Source organism: Xenopus laevis, chromosome 3L, assembly GCF_017654675.1.
Source record: "Xenopus laevis strain J_2021 chromosome 3L, Xenopus_laevis_v10.1, whole genome shotgun sequence".
Taxonomy (NCBI): domain Eukaryota; kingdom Metazoa; phylum Chordata; class Amphibia; order Anura; family Pipidae; genus Xenopus; species Xenopus laevis.
The window spans coordinates 114,765,669-114,790,473 of NC_054375.1; the positions used below are offsets into that span (position 1 = coordinate 114,765,669).

A 24,805-nucleotide genomic window follows, 5' to 3' on the forward strand; every position below is an offset into this window, starting at 1 on the left:
ACTGATCAAAGCTAATAGCTGATTTTAGCTAATTGCTGTATAGAGAGACTAAATTAGACTGATCAAAGCTAATAGCTGATTTTAGCTAATTGCTATAGAGAGTGGGACAAATTTGGGTACAAAATTACATCCAGCTCTTGGTACAGCTCTTGCACCGTGCCCCGAGTGCTTCTTGCACAAGGGGCAAAATTCTTATCCCCAGTCAGCCCTGTAGCTAGTAGTATAGTACAGGTATGGGACCTGTTATGCAAAGCCACTTAAGTTACATCAGTTTTCAAGATTATTACCACCATTTATTTATAGTGCCAACATATTACACAGCACTTTACAGTGATTTCAGTCTAACCCAGTTTAATTTACAATCTAAGGTCCCTGTTAGGCTGGTGGCACATAGTAAGATTCTGTGGAGATTAGGTGCCCAGTGACTAATATCCTCTTCTTCGGGCGACTAATCTCCCCAAAATGCCTTCCCGCCAGCAAGAATGTGAATCACGGTTCGGATCGCTTCGGTTTTCTGAAGTCACCCGAAATGTCCTCGGAAGGCATTTGGGGAGATTAGTCGCCCGAAGAAGAGGAGATTTGTTGCTGGGCAACTAATCTCCCGGCATCTTACCGTCTGCCTTCCACCACCCTTATATACTGCAATCAATTTCTTTACAAAGATTTGTTATCACTTTTGTACCTGCAGCAACCATAAACAGATTTCTTCTTGGTTAATATGTGTCTATATACAACAACAGCTTCTGGATGCATATTCCACCTCTGGTCTGATAATTTTTTCTTGCAAACCTCAGATCTTCAACACAATACTCTGCAGCCTTAATTCTCTGCTGTCTCTAACTGTCAGTAGTGCTAGAATGTCACAGATAATCATAATGATAAAACAAGCACTGTCTATGCTAAGCATGCCACCAATGTGCTTCTATAGCAAACAGTAATGTGAATGCACATGGCAGATTAAGGGCCTGAGCTGCAACCCCATTCAATTGCTACTTCAGTTTCTAAGAAGATGCTTTCGGGAGGTTATGATTAAGATAACTTTTCAAGTTCTGCCACCCTTTGCCCTACAGGCTGTAGTAACTCTCTTAAGGTGCACAGCCACGGTGATTTATATAACAAGTGCCTAAGTGTTGTATGGACACATTGTGCTGTGCTGATAGGACTGGTAGCATTTTGCACTTGCCCTTTTTATGGCACTGATGTCCCAGAGCTAATGGATGAGTAGGATGGACAGGGTTAAGTGGAATAGCATCCAGGTAACTGCCTGGGGAAAACTTAGTTTTAATCCATCAACAGCTTTCTGTCAATTTGTCAGCAGAGTTGTTGATGTATCTGCTACTCTTAATATGAAGTGACAGGAAAGTCCTTGTGGCCATAAATGATTGCGCAGGAGAGGTTGTAGGTCAGCAGTTTTCCAAATGGAAATTAATTCATGTCCTAAGCACAATGATTTGAGACATTTCATTCAGACCATTTGAATACAGGAAAAGTTCGGTCATTGCTTACAGAAAACCTTCCTAACAGAAAACAAAGACATGGGACAGATGAGGGCACAGGAAAACAACATGGAAAAGGAGAAGCAGTGCCCACAGCCGCACTGCCAGACTCTAGGCCAAAGCAGGTGTTTGATGTCAAGCCAGCAGTTTCTCTGGAAAGACCTCACCACTACACAAACGTTACTGAGTGATGCCAAGGCACATGCAATTTATTCTTCTCGCTAATGAGACAGACAGAATAGTAAGGAGAAATGGCAAGGGGCAAGAGAGAGGGCAGAGAGAGAGAGAAGAAAAGAGATGATGAAAGCAGAGGGAAGGAGGCAATAGGAATTAGAGAAAAGTGGTTAAATAAGGACAACAGACAATAATGGAATGAAGATGCTCGTTCAGCAGGCATTTTAAGGACATATTCGCATGCTTTTAGGACAAAGCAATGTTTCACAAAGTGCAAGGCTGCCCAGCGTCGGGTAGGTAAAGTAGTGGAAAAGGGGCCCATCCTGAAGACCAATTAAGTTGAAAATTGATACTGAATTCTTATTTACTGTATTGAATACCCTAGTAGTGCGGGAGATTTGTTGTTAAAACCATAATGTTGGAGCTAATAGGGATCCACATGCTGGACTGGAAGGGAAGCCCATGCCCTCTGAGATATATATTACAATAACAGCTGTAACTTTACAAAACCTGAAGGGCCAAATATTGCCCAACCCTTCTCACAGAGATGTCAACTAACCCCACATCTTGAGCAGTGGCATAACTAGATATTACTGGGCCCCACAGCAAATAATTTTTCAGGCACCAAAATGTTTAGCGGTTGACTTGTTTTAATAATATTTATTAAAACTGGGTTCCCCTGCAGCCGCAGGGTTTGCTTCCTCTATAGTTATGCCCCTGGTCTTGAGGGTAATAATCATCCATTTTTGAGACCATATTTCATGACATTTGGAATTCAGAGGAATTCCAGGATTGGAGCATTAGCGCTCTAATAGCATGGTGCATGACGTGTATGGGTTACATGTGGAGTACAGATATGTGGAGCACAAAGAGTCCTACTATTCTGCTTTCAGAACATCCAGCTGATAAGGAATTCTGTCCTGCCCTTCCACTCAAGCTCTGGAATTTTTCAGGGACAAGTTAAAAAAAGAATAATAAACTTAAGGTGATTTTTTTTTAAATTTTAATCTGAGAGCTCGGAAGTATTACAAGGAAAATAAAATATAGCCAGGGAAAAGTTGCTGAACTCCAAACAATTTTGAGTACCAACAATTTGGGAAGCAAAATAAGGCAGGGCGAATAAATATTTTACAGAGCAGAAAAGCAGAACTAGCTCCAGAAAAACATCTGCCATAACAAACTGCAGGAAGAAACTGAGAAACATTAAAACTGGGCTGTTGGGAACTGTCAGGAACTATCAGTTGCCAGGGACCTGCTGAGCACGGTGGGAATGAGGTGAGCATGCTGTGCCGAGGGTGTGCTCTGCTGGTATAACACACCCAGCTGAACCCCATTATTAATAACAAGGCCTTTGTCCAAGTGATAGGCCAACAGGTGTTTTGATTTGCTTGCAGATTCAGAACAGCTAATGAGTAACGGAACTCAGGTTGGAACTGTTCCAGGATGATAAAGTATCCACACATCTCATGTTTTAAAGAGATACTGTCTGTCTTTCAAGGATCATGTCACAATGCAACATTTGGGTTATGTTTTTTTTTGCTCGCATGATAAAACTATTAAACTATAATTACTGTGCATCTCCACTGATTTTTTTTTTTTGTCTATTGGTAAAAATGAACACATACCGTTTGGAACACAGCTTTTCTCATTTGACAGCATTAAGCTCATGTATTTTTCTAAGCCCCAAACCAAGAGTTCCTCAGCAAAACCAATCAGCAATTCTGAATATGAAAATGAATATGCAAGTCCAATGGCTTTTGAGTCAGCTGTTGCTTGAAACCTTGGCAGTTTACAAGTGATAATTGCCTGAAAACCCTTGCTTGTTTCCTTATGAAAATTTCTGACATACAGACAATGAGAGGTAATGTATTTCCTTGCACAGACCTGTCATGGAATTCTCTGATGTGCACAGCTGCTCTCGGAGCTTCTCAATGTCATCGGGGTGTGTGTGCTCATACAACGTACTCCCAAACCACTCTGACTGCGGTTGGTTCAATACAGGGGTGACTGAATCCGACACATAGATGACTCGGCCAGTCTCGGTAGCCACCACAAACAGGAATCCATCTGCAGCCTCCAGTATGAGATGCTTCAGCTCCTTAATAGAGATAATTAGATGGAGAGAATGATACATGTTTTCTAAAACTGAGATATCTGTGTGGATCACAATAAAATGGAACCGTTATCAATTTTTTAGTAGATGTGCCTAACATTAAGAAAAAGATAGATTCTTTAAAGGAAAGTTATGTTATTTATAAGTGAATATATGTGTTTGTATTAGTTGTATGCAAAATCTACGATAGTGCCTCAACAATGCACAATACTAGCAATAATATGGTAATGGCTCATGCGAGGAAGGCAATATGCCAGGTGCCACTCATGTGTAAAAGCAAACATGCATAGTAGTAATGTTGCATGCACGCCATATGCTATGCCTTCATAATCCATTGTTTCTTCTACTACAGGTATGGGATCTATTATCTAGAATGCTTGAGACCATAGGTTTTCCGGATTAAGTTTTTTTCCATAATTTGGATCACATTCCTTAAATCTGCTAAAAAGCAGCGATACATGAAATAAACTCAGTTTTTTTAGTCCTGCCAATATATAATGCATAATGCAATTTCCCTGAATTTACACCATTTGAAAAATATGAAATAGTGGTTCTATAATATTTGCTTAAAACTGAGTCTATGGGAGATGGCCTTCCAGTAATTGAGCTCTGGATAACGGGTTTCCGGATAAGGGATCCCATATCTGTACAAGTAAATGTAAATCAAGGCCTACTGATAAACAGGGTATAGATTCCTTTTGAAAAGCAGATCTAACTTAAGCCCACTGAGCATAATAATAATAATAATAATAATAATATGTATAATAATATATTAATATGATTTTTTTTCACTGTCAATTTTCAGCCAGAACTGCAGTCATCTATAGCAACCAATTAGCAGAAAGCATTTACTGGTTGACTGCTTAAAAGCAAACATCTTATTGGTTGCTATGGGTTACTGCACCTGGGGAAACCTGGGGGGGTTATGTAATAAAAGAAGCAAAGTTTGCTACATGTCTAATGAGCTATAATAACCAATAAGAAGGTAGTATTCACAGTTATGTGTTTAAAAGCATTTTGTTTGCAGGGGATTCCTGTACACTTATAATGACAAGTCTAGTAACAAATAGCAACCACATGTAACCCATACACTTCAGGTGTTTGTTTGCAAACTGCTAACCAGTAATCGCTACCTGCTGATTGGTTGCTATGGGTTACTAGACCAGCAAACTTGGCACCTTTTATTATTGTAAGCTCTTTGGTAAGGAGCCTCCTCTCCTTTGACATCTACACTTATCTGAATGCCTATTATTTATTTACTAACTTGAACTGTGTTATAAAGACTTACCCACTTGTTTGTATTATAAATCAATTGTTCAACTGTCCAGAGCTGCATACACAAGTAATGTAATTAATACAAATATATGCACACAATGCTTAACAGCTAACATTCAGTGGACTATTTCCCCCATTATCATCTCCATTGTCACATCCCTATCCCCTCCCTTCACCCGCATACCTTGTGCATGAGTTTGTGGGCCCTAGCTTACCCTGTGCCCTAAAACTCAACCCATGGAGTTGCCGGCAAGTGTGTGTGTGGGTTTGATTGCTCGGAGTGTGGCAGCACCTGTTCTGTTAAGAAGGAAGGCTTATAAGCTCCGTCCGTGGATTTATTTCCTGTCCCCCTCATGGACTTCATGTGGGACACAGCCATGCGCAGGATGGTGAGCTTGTCAGGTTTGCGTGCGAGGGCACTGCAGGTGGGAACCATGTCGGACAGCTCTGTGATGTACTGTGTCATCTTATTCCTCCGACGTCTTTCAATTTCACTGTGATTCTCTCTGAAAGCAGAATCAGAGCAGGAGAAAAAAACGGAAGAGTATAAGAATCAGCACCAAGCAGAGCCGTCCAGAGACACGGTCCCCGCTACCCAACACACACACACGTGTGAGGCGCAAGGAAGGACAGGATGTATGTACACAGGAGGCCATTTTGGTAGCCTGTATCTGCTCAGCTTCCATACTCTGCGATTTCTGAATTCTCTCAGGTCTAATTATTTGCTTTTCCTTGCTCAAAACACTCTCCAACTTCTGAGCGGGACTTCTTTTCAGTTTTGTTGTCAAGAGACACAAAAGTGTGTTAATTTTGTGTATGGGAAGTGGTTCATTGATTGTTTCACTGGAGAGTCAGTGCGTCGCCAAGTAGAAAAGGTTCAGCGACAGGCAACACTGCTCTGCTTTGCACCAACCTCTCTCACCAGCCGGCTACAATGCAAATACCACTGAAATAATCAGCCTGTCAAAGGGTCAGTAACAACAGAAACGTGACACAAAGAGCTCTTACAAATGAAATGGAAAATATACTACTATTTGACGCGAGCTACCTTATGTAAAAAAGGTGCATAAACACTATCTGAACTTCCAGAAATAAATATAAATGTCTTTTTACCCAGACATACCTGATTTCACAGACTGAAAGGAAACCATGACAATCAGTTCTGACTTGCAGGCACCGTTTTCCCCACTCCTCCTTAGGTTGTTATTCATTACCTTGTTCCATGTTGATGTGATGGATTCTGGGATTTGAAATCCCTCTGCTTTCCATAGTGGGTGATGCATAGACTTTCTGTAAAGCAGAAGGACTGCAAGTCTCACTATCATGGTTTCTTCTCAATCTGAGGTATTAGGTATATCTGTAAAAATATATATATTTCTGGAAGTTCAAATAGTGTTCATGCACCTTTTCTACATAATCACAACTGAATGCGATCATGTCAAAAAGTATATATTTTCCCTTTAAAGTAAAGGCATTAGGGGTCACTTACATTTCACCAGGACGCAACTGCCAGAGGGCTAAGGGGCGCCGGAGCAGCCTGGGGAAACCTGTACTCTGCTTCTTGCACTGGATTAAAAATCCGGCGTAAGGAGTAGAGCATCTGAATGATGCGTAAGTAAGAGGATGGGTAGGGGGCAGAATACCCTTTTGAAAATAGCTCTGCCTAATGCAGGTAGATTGCAGCTTCTTTTTGCATTTTGCAAACTGCTTTCTGCAAAGTAAATTACCCCCTACTGATAATTAAAAATATCATGATTTAATGAAATAATGCAGAATTTAAAAATGCAGACTCAATTACTAAAAAGACTTTTTATATAAGGCATGTAAAATGATTTACGTTAAAAGAAGGCATAAACGGTTGTATAAAAGAAATGGCACATTTATAAAGCTTCACTGATGTCCTTCTGCATGAAGTAACACTATGCATCATGACTGAGGAAACCATCCAATACAAAACAACTGATTGCTGTATTTAATAATTGTGTGATTTATTTCACGCCAGACTAACACTGACATTTATGCCATTATTTAGATCTCAGGTCTGACGTAACCCATTCACATCACTGGGACTAATTCAAGCAGTAAGGAATTAACGGAATAAGAAAAGTAGTGACCAGAACTGCTTTTATACAAGCTAACAGTAATAATATTTTTGTAGGTTTCAGTTTGAGGGTTCAGTAGACTTTAAGACTGGACACAACTATTGTGGTTATAGAAGATTCCTGCTGGCTTATTTGCATTTATTAACAGCAAACATAGGGCCAGATTCAATTCAATGAGAAAAATGTTTATCACATGAAAACTCAAGGACAAGATTCAATGTGAGATGCAATTCATTTCATAGAAACTTATCTTACTGTTTCACTCGAAAACTCTATTGACGTCTATGGGGAAAACATTGGAACTGAATTTGGAGAAAAGTTTTTTCTTCTTGAATTGAATCTCGTCCATGGGTTTTCACCTGATAAACCATGAGATAACTTTTTCGCACTGAATTGAATCTGGCCCATAATGTGTTGTACAAACACATGGCTGGAAGCTGCTTCTCGTCTGCTGAATTCCAGAAGTCATTAAATTAAATAAAGAAGTCATTAAAGGCAGAACCAATTCAAATAACTTGGTTTGGTTAACACTTATATCATCCCTACCTCTTCACTCCATTTATATATATAGTAGTGCCATACTACAAGGATGATTCCCCTCTAACTTTAATTGAACCACCTATGAAAGATATACTGTAGTTACCAGATCATGTGAAAAAGCAGGGTCACTCAAAAAAATCAGGCCAGAAGGACTGCACTGATCACATTTCATTTAAACACAATTATTTTGAAATCAATGCAGCCCAGAAATTAGATTTTTTCAAAAGTGTCCTTGAATTATCAAGTGATTTGGTAACCAAGGGGGTGTATTTATTTGCAATGTATGGAGAAATCTTCTCTAAAGTAAACAGCATATTTATAAATAGGGAATGGACACCATGTGTGCATAACTGGTTATAACCCCATCACCTTCTACTGACATTTATTTAAATGTGTTCTATGTAGATTAATCAGAGCACATTCCAGCCAACCTCATTAAATAAAAATGGAAGTGATTATACTGAATCTGGAATGGCAGAAGTCCATTCTCCAGCGACACTATATATCCTTACATATGACAGGGTGCTAGGTCCTAATATGAGTGCATGCTGCAGAGCTAATCAGGTGCTGATGGTGTAGTGCATTTTAGGGAAATTAACAAATTAGCATTTGGGTACAGCATTCAGCAGTACCAGACCATTATTAAATGGAGCCTGACATCTTATTAAGCCTTAATCCTTCCAATTTTCTGCAGAGCATTCCTTTTCAGAGATGTTCATTCTGAGAAGACCTGAGAAGACCTGTGAACATCAATCTGTTAGAGCTCTGACAGTGGAATGCAGGGCCACACTAAATGAACAGTTAACTGGTTAAAAGATCTACAGATCAGTGAATGATGATCAGATGAGAATCTAACTCCTACATGCCAAGTCACAAGGTTACAATTCTTGTCAGACCCTGTTTGGTCCAGTGCAGAACCAGTCAGTGCCATGCTGGGTGGAAAAGGTATCCATTGTTTGGAACACCAGAGAACACCAGAGACATCTGCTGGTGAATGCAACAGAAATACCACATGAGGCCTCCAAGGACATTTGTCGCATAATAAACGCCTCTCTCAAATGGAACCTTATGAATTTGAACGACACTACTAGAAAACTCATTGGCAAGGGGCTGCATTGGTTACATTTTATTTAAATGCAATCAGTTTGCAATCAGTGCAGCTCAGCCACCTTTAGTTATTAAAGGGTCCCTAATTTTTTAATTAAATTGAATTGAATTGAATCTTTGCTACCCAAAGCAAATGGTCATATATGTTGTTACCCTTGGGTATTATTATGGGAGATTTGTACATAACATAATGCTAATGATAATCTATACTAAGGTAACCGGATTATGTGCAAAATCAGGGACACTTCTAAAATTCCAGTAGCGCTGCACTGATTGCACTCAATTTAAGTGCAATCACTGTGCAATCAGTGCAACACAGCAAATTCTATTAACAGTGTCCCTGATTTTTTTAGTTATATGGTAATCTTATTGCAAGTGATACTCACACTCAGTGGTCTTGAATAGATACTTATGTATTATTGGAAACCCTGAATTGACTTGTATTTGCAAAAGCAGAAAACACAACAGTTGGTTGTGTAACAACTGTGTGTCAGTGTGGTGCAAAATACACTGACCACATCACCACTTTAACCAGAGACACTTAAAAAAATACATCCTGCAGGATAGGAATGCCCAATGTTAAGGTAGGACTCCACAAGCAATTTTGTCACGATCCGACGCGATACGACAAATCGCATGCGACAAAAATAAGGCAACAGATAGAATTGTCGCATGGTGTAGCAGCGTTGATCCGACGTGACACGACTGTCGAATGCAGACGCTGCGCCCTGCGTTTGCATCCGACAGTCGTGTCGGATCAACGCTGCTACACCATGCGACAATTCTATCTCTTACCTTATTTTTGTCGCATGCGTTTTGTCGCAGCGCATTGGATCGCAACAAAATCACTCGTGGAGTCCTAGGGGTTGATCTGTTGCAGAAATGCCTAATGTAGAAAAATATCTATAAGCCATAAAGCATTCTATAGACAGATGGTATAGGTTATGTACAAATGTGTCCTGTACTTCCCCATTGTGTTATTAATGAACCAAAATATGGAAACTTACTCTGATGCCTCCACATGCTGATTACCTGATATAAATAGCATCATATTCAGCCTATACCTCCTATCTCACAATTCCAAATCATACCTTTATTCTTGTAACACAGGGATGCTTAAAGGGGCAGTATACACCTATATACAAATTCTTTCAGCGTGAGCTAATTAAATAGAAAGGAACATACATTCTGCCTATTATTTTAATGAAAAAAGAAACATATTTTTTATTATGACGCAGTAAAGGTGCATTATTTTGATTTTATACTTCTGATTTTCCCTGAATTTAGTGTTACTTAGTTTAACCAAAGATACTGAGCTCTGTATAAATAAACCCCTCCCTTGATCCATTTGTTGTTTTAACTTACAGTTAGGCGTGCCAGCCGGATGGTATTTTATCAGCCAGTAAATCTCCACCTAAGGCCAGGCCATTATTACAGTTTTACTGCCAATTACATAGTTGGTAAGTTTGTAATTCCCCAGTACTTCCACTGCGTCCAGTCTTCTTAACATGCAGCTCTCTGCCCACCTGACATTATTGCCCTGCCCCTGTGATGTCACTGCTCACCTTCCTCACCTTGCTTCATCGCTTGCTGGTAAATTTCGACAATAAAGTTGGCAACCCAACTTACAGATAAGTAGAAGTACATCATGCAGGGGATAGATCTGTGTACAAGTAATCTGATTATCTACCTCACAAGAAATAGGAAGTAACTTTCTTAGTTTGCCCAAAGATATTGCAAAATGTATAGACTTTTTGTGATTAAAACAATAGGCAAAAATATACACTGCTTAAGCCCTATTTATTCCAGCCGTGCTGAATAAGGGGTATACTGCCCTTTCAGGTCATGCTGTGTTTTGTGGGATGACCTTTTTTGTCCAGTCAAGAAGAAAATCTTTTGTCCTACCTGTTCAGATGGTCTGCCCCCAACATCCACTGGTACAATCCAAGCTGGCATCAGGAAGCCAGCACTCTTAGCCAGGCCCAGAAGGCTACTGTTTGGCTGAGATGTGTGCACCAGTTCCTACCTTACACTTGGTAGTCTGGAACATGTCACCATACCTACAGAGTTGGAAAAAAGACTGTTACGATCTGCTGAATCTATGCAGGCAAAAGAAAGGGAAGTCAAGGTGTACTGTATACAATCACTAGCACTAACCTTGAAAATTTACTTGGCCCCTCACCATCTTCATCATCAAAATCCATTCTGCGAGAAACAAGAGCTTAGTGAGTGGTAAATCTTGATCAGGAAAAACCATTATTACCATGACTTTTTTAGTGAAACATAATAAGGGTCCACTCAGACCACCCTCACTAACGTTTTACTTATTCTCCCTAAACATGTGCTGGACCCCAGGACATGTGGATGATGCATTGTCATCAACGGGCTTCCAAAACTGAAATGTCAATATATTTTTATCTTTTGGTATTCTCAGTTTTATCTTTTCTTAGTTGCTAAAACACTTTCAATGTTGGTATAAGGGGCTCTGATCTACAGTCTAAAGTGGGAAAATATTTCTTGCAGCCGGAGACTCGTTGGACTTGAACTAACACACAAGGCCAATTCATGTGCCAGAGCCCTACGTTTTCTCACCCTTCTGATCCAGGAAACAGGAAATAAAGAGGAGATGTGAGGCATGGTCCCACTTAAAACAAACACGCACGCCTCTATTATTGCTGATAACCAGCTGATTCTGCACTCACACGGAAGGGAGGAGACCTCTCCCGTCCCTTGGGTATCGTTCCAAGGTAGAAAGTGTTTGACAGCTCACATCCTACTCATCGCCACCAGAAAAGCAATTCCATTGTTCCTCTGCAGATCACTCCAGCGGGGACCTGCTTCTCTCCTTTATTATCTCACACTAAGACATAGAAGCAGGGCGGAGAGGGCATTTGCCTTGGGCCTCTAACCTCAGAGTGATCTCCACTGCATGGATATGTCCTTTGAAATGTTTAATTCATCGATAAATGTCAATATGCAGCAACTCAGAAGTATTGAAATATAACTTCCAGCAGCCATTGCCATGCACTCACTGACGGCTAATTCAGTGGAGTAACTAGGGGACTTTTTTACTGAAACTTGAATTAGTCAAATTTTTTTATGAAAACAAAGCCAACCAAACTCCCTTCCACAAATTGAACTCATTTATCAATAATATTTCTTAAAAAAATCAGAGCGGCAAAACATTGTAACAGAATCGAGCTTCAATTCATATCGTACAGTTGACATCCCGAAAACTCGACTTTTTTGTATTATCGGAAGAATACCCTGACTTTTTGGGATTATTCAGAGCAGATCACTATATCAAGAAACAACTTGTATTTCCAAATTCAGATTTTTAGCAGCAAATTTGAGTTTTCCACCTAAAAACCTCCACCAGAAAGAAATTTAGGTTTAATAAATAGATGTTACTGTGCTCCACAGCAAATTAAATTTAGGGCCCAAAGCATTGGTAAGTTGGCTTAAGGTGGCCATCAACACACCGATAATGTGTGTTATAATTGTACAAAACCATATTTGGTGCATGTATGGTGGGAGACTTAGATATCGTCAGCTCTTCGATTGAGCCATCTGGAAAATTTTGATCAGGCTCCTTTACTGCTGAATCATCAGATACAGGTAAAAATCTATTGTTTCTAGCTGTATATCTAACCATTCAGCTCTGACTGAAAGCCAACAATGGTTGCAGGAAATATCGTAATTGTTACATCTATGGCCACTTTTATTCAACCAAGATATATTGAAACTGCTTATTAATTACATCTTTACTGGCTCCACTGCACTCCTGGGTCCCTCTGCAATTGCAGGGTCTGCTTCCTCTGTAGATAAGTCCGAATTCTGAAAGTTGGCAGAGTCCCGAGTCGGACATTACTGTCTTCCCCCATTGCCCTGACACCCACCCCACCTAGAAAATATTTTACTTGAAAATACTGATGTTGTCAATCTTTTATGAAAACAACAGGACTTTAATGTCCATGAGATCTGGAATTTATAACATTTGCTATTTAAAGATTGCATTGTCACTTGTACTGCCATTCTCTCTCTTTAGGCCAAGATGAAAACCCTTTCATGCGACTTTATCTTTGCGTCTTTGACCAGCTTATGGTAGTGAAATAATATCCACAGACAAATGAATAGAACAACAGAATCAATGCTGAGCAGGAAAATATTCATCCATGGTGCATTGGCGTCCTCTAGTGGCAAAAGGGGCATAATGGTTATTTTGCCTCCAAATTGTTCTTAATTAAAAAGACAAAAGGGCTCATTTTTCAAAGAAGGGGCAAGGCGCACCACCCTAAACTCCCAAAATATCACATAGAAGAAATCCCCAGTGTGAACATTAGTTCATTTTCTTGAGCGCCATACTGAAGCAGGCACTGCCTTAATCTGGCTTCTCACTCATCCCAGCACACAACTTTTAGTTCTTTAAGGATTATGGCACACCGATTTATTTTGCCACAGTCCACATGAATGAAATTACACTGCTTTCTATTTATTTCTATGGGATTTTGAAAAGTGTATTTATGAAAAGGAAAACTCTCATTTGCACCCATTGATAGACTGATCTTTAAAAATAACATTCAAATGAATGAATGAATGAGTGCATCAAATGTTCACTATGGCTGACTGTCTAGCTCTGATTTCACTCATTTCAGTCTATGGCAAATGCCAGAAGGGCTACTGTAAGATCCCATAGATCAGTGATCTCAAATCAGTGGCTCAGGAGCAACATGTTGCTCACCAAAACATTGGATGTTGCTTCAAGTGGCCTCAAAGCAGGTGCTTATTTTTGAATTCCTGACATGAAGGCAAGTTTTGGTCACATAAAAAACAAATGTACTGCCAAACAGAGCATGCTGGCCTAAATTAAAAAAATATTGATATAATTATTTTCCATTTAAACAGTGCAAGTCATATAAAACTTTCTGTACCATCTAATCAGATCAGGGCCTCCCAAACCTGTGTTTGTGCTCCTGCTTGTCCACACTACGTTAATCAGTTACTACAACTACAACTCATTTAGATGTCCTGAATGCATACATTCTCAGGCATATTTATTATGCTGTGTAAAACTAAATTTCCAGAAAAAACGTTGTAAAAAGCTGTGTAAAATAAATGGTGAATTTTTTAAGGTGTGTGTAATGTTATGCCATGTGAATGTAATATTTGTCACCGTTATTTTACATTGCTTCCGTCAGCAGTCACTCTAAGAAAAAAAAAATTCACGCCATTTTTTATGCTGTTGTATACACGGACAAGACTGGTGATGTGTGGTGTTTTTTACACAGCATAAAAACTATGCCCCTCTGTATTGTGCCTCCTGTGCTACATCCAGGTTTGCTGCTTTGCACTTAGTAGGTAACCTTAAAGGACCAGTAACATCAATTTAAAAAAAATCGTTAGTATAAAACCAAAAAAAAACAACAAAGACAAATAAACCTTTTAAATTGCTAAGTCTTTATTAAGAAATAACTTACCGAAACTCGGCTTGCGCTCCTCTTCAGAAAAGGCGATCCGGCATCCATCGTGCGGCGCTCAATTTCTCCTCCCTGCCTTCCTTATAGGAGATAGCCAGGGAGGAGAAATCGAGCGCCACGTGATGGATCAGCGCCGTATTGCCTTTTCTGAAGAGGAGCGCAAGCAAAGTTTTGGTAAGTTATTTCTTAATAAAGACTTAGTGATTTAAAAGGTTTTTTTTCCTTCTATACTAACAATGTTTTTTTTTTTTTTTAAATTTGATGTTACTTTAAGTGCATCAGAGAATAAAAAGGCAAGAAGAGATGTTAATACTCAGTAATGCTGTATAGAAAATAAATCTATATTCCATATTGTTCATAGATCCACCTTTTCGTGTATTGTTAAGCTTATGTCTATTAGGAACATTCTACTTACCCTGACCGTCGTTTTCCTCCACGTGCCGGCATAGGTCCTGCCATTCTCACCTGTCCTGCGGCCATTGGAGCCCCGGGTAAATTCACTGATCCTGGGATATCTGTTGTCATTTCTGTGGGCAAGAAAAAAAAAGTGACATTTTACAGTGGAATAGGATGCCTCAGAGATAATATGACAACTAGTTATCTGATCAGTAAACTGTTTCTTGGCATTTGCCAACTCTTGCACCTCTTATACTACTGGGCACTGGACTGCTAACAAATAATAATTAAAGAAAGCCAAGTACCCTGAAACAACCCATCTGCACCCTTAATATGGCCCCTTTCAAAGGGCTGGAACAATGAAAATTCCATCTATCTGTAGCAAGAACTGATGAGGACCAACAAGGTATGATCATTTCTTTACTTCCCACATCTGGCTCTCAAAGAAATATCTGTCACAAGCAAACTCTCTTGATATGTACATGGCATGCTGACTGGCGAATCTGCTCCTAATTGCCTCAAGATGAAAGCCCAAAAGCGTGCCGAGAAGAGGAAGATGTCTTTCAAGATATGTGTCTTTTGTTGTTGCAATTGGCATCTGATAGCAATTAATGTAGAATTGTTAAAATAAAATACGCCGACCATCTGATGATGCCAAGCAGTTCTCGCTGTGACTGATCTCATTCTCATCTATTTAGTCACCCCAACACAAAGACTATGATCCCAAAAATCCCCCAGCCCCCCAAACACACACTAGCATAAAAGCTACATTTAAACAACATCCTGCCCGTGGGCCCCCAGCACCATGAAAAATCTTCATTTTTACCTTTTTACCAATTGTAAACGAATCCAAGTCGGATGCTAGAGTTCCTCTCTAAGAGAAAAGCATCTATTGAGACAGAAGCATAATCAGTATGCAAGAGACCTGCCAGAATGGCTGAGATGGAGGAGGGGGCGAGCATTTGTATTCAGCTCAGAACAAGACAACATCCCTATATGCCTCTATTGAGGAGGGTGTGTGATTCAGTCTCTTGTATGGGGAACAATCACAGCCAAGGATCCTTCTTTCTAAATGAGCCGTTTAAGGCCAGTCCTAATTTGGACAGATTGTACAGACATCTATGGACAACAGATTCAATTAATAGAGGAATCACTATTTTATAAATTTGGGTAATTAAATAACAAATCTGTACACCCAGCTCCAAAAGCTCATTGTACCAGTGGAGGGGGCACCAATGAACTCTATAGTCACCTAGTTATTAAGGCTCATCAAAGAAATGAGACATCAAGATTAACTCTGCACAAAACCCCCTTTGTGATTATTGCTGCAGGGGAAGACAAAAAACAAAATGCTTGTGGCTCTCAACAATTTTTCCATTAGCACTCTAATTATGTCTTTCACTGACCAAGTGTTAATATAGAGCCCCTCTTTGAACTTTGAAGCCAATAATTGTTACAAACTGCATCCAATTGAAGGGTTTCAACAGCATAATGTACATTTTGTTGTTAACTAACCATTGCAAAATGTTATTGCCGAATTTTCAACTGGTTTTTGTACTTACAGTTAAAATCTGGAAAATGTACTGTATGTTAAACACTGCAGCTTTTTGTATTTCTGTACTTCTGATTTGATTCTGATCTATTAGATAATAAGGCCCATACCTGTGTCTGATCTGCATTTTTTAGTGCATACACTTAATCAATAGAGTGCAAGCACACTGTGCACAGTTTCACCAAGTTTTTACCCACAATATCCCAGAATTCTAATTTCCTTTTTGCCTTCTGCAATCAGGGACATGGCATTGCACTAGGCCGTATGTGTGAGATACATGCACTTCAGGTTTATATGCCCTTCAGCTGCAGGCAGTTGAGGTGGCACAACAGTGTGCCCCTATATGTGCAACTAATAAATAGACCTTGTATGTATATTCATAGATGGATGCACATACTGTAGATGCACAGGCATTGTCTGTAGAATCGGTGCATTTATTACAACATGGTACCAAGAGAGTGCAAATAAGCCAATGTTTCCTTCAGCTGAGAACTGGAAAACAAATGAAAATCTATCCTACATCTGTTCTGCCATAACAAGAGCTGCCTTGTTGTTAGTAACACGTTGACAACTGCGCCACCTACAGCAGATATGGGAAATCTGCAGCTCTCCAGCATTTCTGATTTACCATCAATTCCAGCCTGAAATTTGTAGGTTATAAAAGTTAAAAAAACAAGAGGTCTCAACTGAAAGCAATATTCCGTGTTAATCTTGCACCCAACAATGACCTGTGTCAGCAGAGATCCTTAGAACTTGATTTGCTTCCCACCTACCCTGCACCAAGAGGGAAAGGTGGATGGGATCTGGTTACCATTTAACCAAGCAATTTATTGTACATTAACCATCATTTTTAGATAATATGTTCACAATATCCCCCACATAATCCAGACACAAATATCCCTAGGGAGCCCCACAAGTTAAATGATGTTTAAAAGAGTGAAAAGAGCAGGGTATTGAGGGTGGAGAGGGTGCAATCATTTGTATCATCTTTAACCTTTCCCTTTAGGTTAAAGGGGTGGTTCACCTTCACCTTCAATCTATTTGTTTTCAGATAGATCACCAGAAATAACGACTTTTTCCACTTACTTTCTATTTTCTATGTGTCACTGTTTTTCTAATATTGAAGTGTAAAGTGTCATTTTTCATCTACTAAAGCAGCTCTGGGGGGGTCGTCGACCCCCAAGACTGTAAATTGATACATTTAATGGATACATTTCTTATCTTTGTCTCTGCTGAGCAGAATCTCTGGGTTTCATTACAGGCAGCTGTTACAATTGATACAATAGTTATTAATACCCCAGAGATGTTGCTAAGAAATGTATCAACTAAATGTATCAAATTGTCACAGTTTAGCGTCTGCACCTGAATCACTGAGCTGTCAGACTCAAAGACCAGAGACAGGAACATTCAACTTTAAACTTAGATTTTGGAAAAACAGTAAAAAAATAAATAATGGAAAGTATTGAAAAAAGTCTTTTTTTCTGGGGAACAATTGAACTGAAAAAAGTGTTTGGACGGTGAACAAGCCCTTTAACTGAAAACATAGCGCTTTCATAGAGTTTGATTACAGAGCTCCTAAAAGCACATGGTGTAGCATTTGAAGTCGCCCAAAACTGCAATAAAAACACTAAGCGAGTCATAAAAAGCAAAAAAATTGCCAAATACATTCAAGTCAATGGGCAGTTAGTCATAGACATTTTTCAAACTGCACAACTTTTTTTTTTAAATGATACATTAGTCTATGGGTGTTTTTCATGGCAAAACACAGCAAAATATTTTGCCTATCCCTAATAATGCTCTGCACTGAGGGCAAGCACTATATGTGTAATGCATGCTGATGGGTGCAAAAAGGCTTATGGCAGACAGTGAGATTTGTCATTGCCATTAAATTTGCACTACTGAGGGTGACTTATCTCCAGAAAATGCTTTCCCACCAGTAATAAATGAAATTGCCGGTGGAAAAGCATACACAGTGCGTCGTTTACAGAAGCTGCCTGAAGTGCAAGCAGTCATTAAATTTAATGGCAAGTACCCAGTTTTGGATTGGGCCTCTGGGACACCAGGAAAAACCTGGGCTCTGGACTTCAAGGGCCTTGTGGCCCAGCCTGATTCTTTGTCTGGAATGTAGCCTCTTGTGTTGTGTCCCCCACCTGGATGCTGTAACGGCAAATTGAGCAGGTAAGTGCCGCACATGCACATGGGTTTGGGTGAGAGGCTCTAGGTTGGATATCAGGTGCAGGGAATGCCCTTCCCTCACAGTACTAGTGACCCACTGGACAGCCAAGTCCAACCCTGCAAGTACCAGTCACTGTGCACATAAGGTGGATTTTGGCCAGAAAAATTGTGCATGCCATTTTCTGACCAAAATCCACCCTGTGTGTGTTTGGCATTAAAATCAAGGGCTGTCACTACACACCATGTCCAGAGCAGTGTCTGTCTTTTCTCCACCAGCAGGGATGCTGCGCCAATGAAGCGAGTTGAAAAAATGACCTCAGGCTGTAGCACCTCACTAGTTACCAGGGGCAGCAAAAATACCCTCCTGGTAACTTTAAGAGTCGAATTTGAAAAACAGAAATGTGGCTCTTCTAATGCAGACGAGTGCAATTGCGCTCTCTGCACTAGTATCCTGGACCCCTCCTCCGACATTGTGGATCCCCCCTTAACGGTGAGCGCACAGAGGGGGGTGCAGCAGCAAGCTGCCTTAGGAGGCGGAAGAGCCAGGATTGCCCCTGTCCCTCAGGGTGACATTGGCCTTATACAGTGGAACTTGCACCCTTGCATGTAAAGTATTAAAGGCATTTATTGTATCTGACTTTTAATAAACACCCATAATCCAGTGGATTTCTGGGGCAAGTAGAGTGCTACATGATGAAATAAAGTGCAATGAAAATGATGAAAATGAAAATGCCCCTTCTGATCAAAAGAAGGGTAATATTTTATTTATCTTGAACTATAGCACAACTGGAATAGAGGATTTGTTGTTTATCTGAAAGGCTAAAAACAAAAATGAATGTTTCTAACATCATCCATAATAGGCCACTAACACAGGCTGAAAAATCCAGTGCCCCACAGACAGGTAACCTGCTGATTGTACCATTTCACCTTGGCAAAGAGAAGGAAATGACATACTCACCGCTGGGATTTACTGCCGTGGGAGTTGCCATTATTTAAAATCAGCAGCATGGAGATTAGACCTGGAAATAATTAACAAATGTAAACACTAATAATCAAAAGGAAAGGGAAAGCAACAGAGCAGTAAAGTGGTTCTCCATGGGCGCCTGGGAACTAATTAAATCTTATGATTTATGAGCGGATGTGAAAGAGTAAAGTGAAGGGGGCTGCTGGGGAAGGTGTATTGGGCATGTGATGATATAAACTGGGGTGGGAGGGCAATGGCATTGGTACAGTGCTGTCAGCTCCGCTTAACACTCTTGCCTTGCTCACCAATAAGACTGACCAATAACTTCTCCACAGTATTATCACTTGCATTTTTCTGTGATTACCCAATTCAAATGTTTTACTTGTGACCAACAAAATGGTATTTTTGGGAACTTTGTGCCTGTGGGGAACACAATTTCCCCCCGGGTGACAAAGCACCCCGTGTTCCATCACCCTAACAGTATGATTAATGAAACAACAGCAGGAACTGTGGGGGGGGGGGGGGACAAAGGCTATAAATCAATGATCAGAAATGAGAAAATTGGTCTGGCAGAGGGTGAAGCTGTTTAGATGGGAATCATTAACCCTTTCATTGGCAGCATTTTTTCTGTAGCATAACCTTAAACTGAGAAATAGAGATTCTATATTGTTGGCAGAGAAATATTTTATGGATCAAGGCTGCAGCAATGGGGTTGCATAATATGGGTGGGTATGAAAAGGGATTGCAATGATTTATTAGATGTTAATGTGGGGTGACAGGTACCTGCAGTTTAGGAATGGCTTGGCCTTAGATTGGCACCCTGGTTTGACAGGTACCTGTACTGTAGGAACAGCATGGCTAAGGGAGTGGAAGTAGATGTAGTCACTGTACAGCATAACAAAGGCAAATTTACTAACCTTACCACTTTGTTTTCACTGGAGCCTGTGTCCTCCCCACTGTCCACTCTCTTTGTGCAGCCGGTGTCCAGAACTCACAGGGGGAGATACCGCGAGAGCTGCTAATCTCTTTAAGGGGGGGGTTAAAATGGGGGAAGAAACTGCAGTGTTACCATAGCAACAAGTGAGAGGCTGACAAAGGAAGGGGCGCTGCTATGGCAACTCTGACAGAGTGAGTGAAGGACAGAAGAGAATGTTTATAAACACTGACACAATGTACCTGCTATTGTGCCAATGAAAGTGTCGTGCCCTGAGAGACTATGCTAAATGATGTTGTGCCACACTGGAAACATGCAGGGCTCTATTAAACAATATACATATAAGAAAGATTAACTAAGTTGCTCAGTGCTAGGGACCTAACACACAAATATTGGGGTAGCTCAGGATGGCAGGAAAAGACACCAGAGATGAAGTAGAGCAGGAATACCAGTGGTGTAAGTACCAGGGATAAGGGGATGCGTTTGCCTCGGGCCCACACCCCCTTGGGGCCTGACTAAGCCACAGAAAAGGTCATTTGCAGGCGGGAGGGCTGGTGAATTTCAGCGCAAGGGGCAAGTGCACATCCTGCATGTGGGTTTCTTTAGTTAGAGGAAAGGATGTAAGGGCCTGAACTGCAACTCTCAAACTTAAATGTGACTGGATGTCAGTGACTAATGATCAAATGAAAGCTATTGAACGGCAGTATAAGAACTTCCTGAATACAAGAAGTAGTTCCACGCTGGATATTACTAGCACCACACGTGCCTACATGTACCAAAATGTCTCCAAAGATCACACTGAGATTTCCCTGAGGAACTACTCATTTGAGTCCCTACACTTAAGCGAGCTATACATAGAGAAATATGCTTGTTTGGCCACATCTCCACTAGCAGATCCGAACTCTCCGATTATGGTCACCTTGAGGTGGGCGATAATCTGATCAGATACCTGTGAAAGTGTCTTCTGCCTACCCCTAGTCCATATTCGCTCCCTCGGATCCCCTACAAGTTTTCTTATAAATACTACACATTGGTGCCAACAATAAATAGTGTCGTTTTTTATGCACTTGTGGATGGGCTGCTGAACACTTTTCTGGGCACAAAAGTTATATTAACTCTGCACAAAAGAAAAATAATGCAAAGTAGAAATTATTTTCATTGAACATATTGTTCCCTTTAACAGCTTTTATTACATTCCCCCATTGGAACGGTTGTAACATCTGTAGGAGCCATTCCTGCTCTTTGATCTTATACACACAAGCACTGACCTTTATGCAAGCATTGTCACCCACTGAATACACAGGGGCTTTTTTTAGTATCAGCATTGGCTTCCATGGGGTGTATGGAAATATACAAAGATATATATATCTAGTGGAAGCACATTTTTAAGCCATTGCCACTCTGTTACATATGTTAAACATACTTTTGCACAATCTGGTTTTCTTTTGTATTCTGTGTTGTTTTCAATATCTCATCTCATAATTTGGGAAAGAATTTAATAAAAAAATCAAAGTGAAAACTAAACTTCATATTTTAGAAGTTGTTTATTGTTAGGTATAATTTGGTGCAGAACTCTTTGAACACCCGCACACAATTCATTCTGCACATCTGCCCTTATTTAAGGCACATAATCCTGCATGCAATGATTTACTTTTAATATATTTGTGCTAAGTTTCCATGAGATGTTGTCAGATTTTCTCAGGAGCTGTAGGGGGGTTAAGGGTACTCCTTCTTCTGGGTTAAATTGAAAGTGTCTGTCTCCTGATGTAAACTCCAGGGAAGGTGTTTCTAAACAAGCTTGGGACATGGAAGCTGGAGTGTTCTAAAAGGAATAAGCAAGTGAGATGCTCCATTTCACATGACATGTTGGATCAGATTGCCCACCTCCAATGAGATGGAGCACATGGTGCCTTCCCCTTATAAAGACTAAGAAAGACTGACACCTCCTGGCCAATAAAGAAACTGCTGGAAGAGGGTTCTAAAGTCAAAAAATAAAAGCTTATTTTTTAGGTTCTTCACGTAACAAGAAATATCTTCAATATACTTTGACAGCAGCCAGTTGCGCTACATGAAAATGATCAACACTGATAGGCATGGAAGCAGAGTGCAGGGTTGTTTCTCACTTAGATTAGCCTTACTGTGAAACAAACACATGAACCAACTCTGCACGCTCATACCCTGATTTTGAGTTTGTCAAAGGTCACAGTGAAATTGCTGCTCATCCATGACCCCTTTTTCAGGCCCCTTGTATAGAGGGAGTCATGCCATCCCCCAAGCAGCAGGGTTTGCTTTTTCATTGCATTAGTGCTTGCCCCATTTGAGTTTATAATCTATGCTCCTATCATATTCATACAAAGTAGAATCAATTTTATTGGGTGGAAACTGGATCCGATTGTTAGATCTCATTAGATCATAACCGAGGCCTATGGAGACTATTCGGACAAGGACTAAATGTTCAAACCTGCCCAAGAGAAATCTGGCTGATATTAAGCAAGGGATTGGTTGTATAGAGCACTGGAGTGGGGTGATAAGTGCAGCACTAGGTGCTAAGGAGCCCTGTACATATTCACCTTTGATCTCTGGTTAAAGGTAAAATACATCCCACTTTTTGACATGAACTCATTCAGTTGGGATTATGTAGAAAAAAGTACAGATATGGGATCTATTATCTGGAAACCCATTATCCACAAAGCTCTGAATTACAGAAAGGCTGCCTCCCATAGACTACATTATAATTAAATAATCCAAATTTTAAAAAATGTTTTTATTTTTCTCTGTAATAATAAAAGAGTATCCTGTAGTTGATCCAAACTAAAATATAATTAACCCTTATTGGAAGCAAAACCAGCCTATTGACAGCCTATTTAATGTTTACATGATTTTCTATTAGACTTATCCGGAAAACCCCTGAGCATTCTGGATAACAGGTCCCATTCCTGTACATAAACACTATCTGATTTACCAAATATAAATGATTTTTTTTTTTCACACAGACATACCGGATCTCACCAATTGAAAGGAAACCATGACACTCCATTTTCCAATGTCCCTAAAGCTGGCCACTAATTGGCAGATTATGTTGGACAAACGATTGTCCGGTCCAATCTTCCGACCTGCAACTAACCATTCAGACTAAAATAAAGAGAACAAGTCACACAATGCACGGGTCATTAATTGACAGACAGCAATCGTATGACAGCTACTGACAAATCTGACAAATATTAGCGACAATCTCCCATTGATATAGTCAGATAAGCATTACATGCAGAGATATTATCATTAGCCGACAGAAATCTGCTAACCTGTCTGATCGAAACGACTGATCGACATGGTACAAAAAATGTTGGGACAATTCACACACTGTCTGAAAATCGTATGAAAAGAAGATTCGTACAACTTTATCTTTGAGTCTATGGCCAGCTTTAGTGTATCTTCCCTCGCCTGGTACTTAAAATCCCTCTGCTTTTCATAGTAGGTGGTGCATAGATTCTCTAAAAATCAGATGGACCTCAGGTCCTAAAATCTATTACTTCACAATTAAACAAGGTGAGGAAGGGGTAAGGAGGATGGGATGTGGTGCAAGGGGAGGGGGAAGTACAGGCCAAACTGGGTAGCAGTTGCATTTAAATAAACTTGACTAAAGCATATGGAATTATCTGTGGTGGGATCAATAGCTGCTTATCTGAAAAGCTCATTTCCATTTGCAGCACTATTGGCTTTAGATGATTGTTACAGATTTAATAAGGAGATTACAAGAGAAGGTTGGCTGAGGCAGTGTGTAAACAAAAATCACTGAATATTAAATGCTATCTCCTAAATTGTATTTGTATAAAAGTGCATATGTGGGCACAAGTTATTGCCCTGTATTAGAGACTGCCTATCAACTTTCCCTCGGTAAAACAGTAGGCTTGGGAAGACAGGGGTAATATATTGGTTGGGAAGGGTAGAATAACATTTCAAATTGAATTTACATAACAGATCCAAGGTAATTCAATTGACTTTTGACACAAACTATCTATTAACATCAGTAACTGCATTAGCATTATTTAGTACGTTATGCAGCAGTTGTGGCTGTGAATATGGAAAATGGAATCTTTTGTAACTGGGTGATGCCCAGGTTACTTGGAATCAACAGTCCAGTGACCTGCCTGCCAACAGTGAGAGTTGGGTAGTGCCAGTAGGGTTGCAGAAAAGGACCACCAGCTATAAAATATGGTGATTAGCTTGCTGCCACAATACCAACAGTTTTTGTAGGTTGGTAGGCATATACATCTAATAAAGATTTTATGGTTTGTTCATGTGATTTGGTGTATAGTGACATTTTGTGGGTTAGAAAGAAAAAAACTCTTATTTTGTTCAAAGGTTTCCAGAAATCCCACTCCCATGTGACTTTATAACGTATAGGCAAGAGGGTACTCAAGTAGTATGCAATATATATAATTATTAAATGACCTTTGATTGGAGAGTTGGCACTATGCTCATGTCTTCAAAGGGTAGAGG

The 24,805-nt window shown here is 40.0% G+C and overlaps 1 protein-coding gene across 6 annotated transcripts in view; it reads right to left on the reverse strand.

The window, feature by feature from the left end:
• Positions 1 to 20,395, reverse strand: part of arnt2.L (aryl hydrocarbon receptor nuclear translocator 2 L homeolog) — a 45,500-nt gene extending 25,105 nt beyond the window's left edge. Inside the window, exons 1-6 of one of the 6 annotated variants that reach the window (XM_018250579.2) lie at positions 20,294 to 20,395; positions 19,366 to 19,426; positions 14,700 to 14,811; positions 10,965 to 11,012; positions 5,351 to 5,564; positions 3,555 to 3,768 (exon numbers count right to left, since the gene is read on the reverse strand). In XM_018250579.2, coding sequence (XP_018106068.1) covers positions 3,555 to 3,768; positions 5,351 to 5,564; positions 10,965 to 11,012; positions 14,700 to 14,811; positions 19,366 to 19,396 — 619 coding nt within the window. In that variant the 5' untranslated portion in view covers positions 19,397 to 19,426; positions 20,294 to 20,395. 6 annotated transcript variants of the gene reach the window in all.
• Positions 20,396 to 24,805: the final 4,410 nt, after the last annotated feature.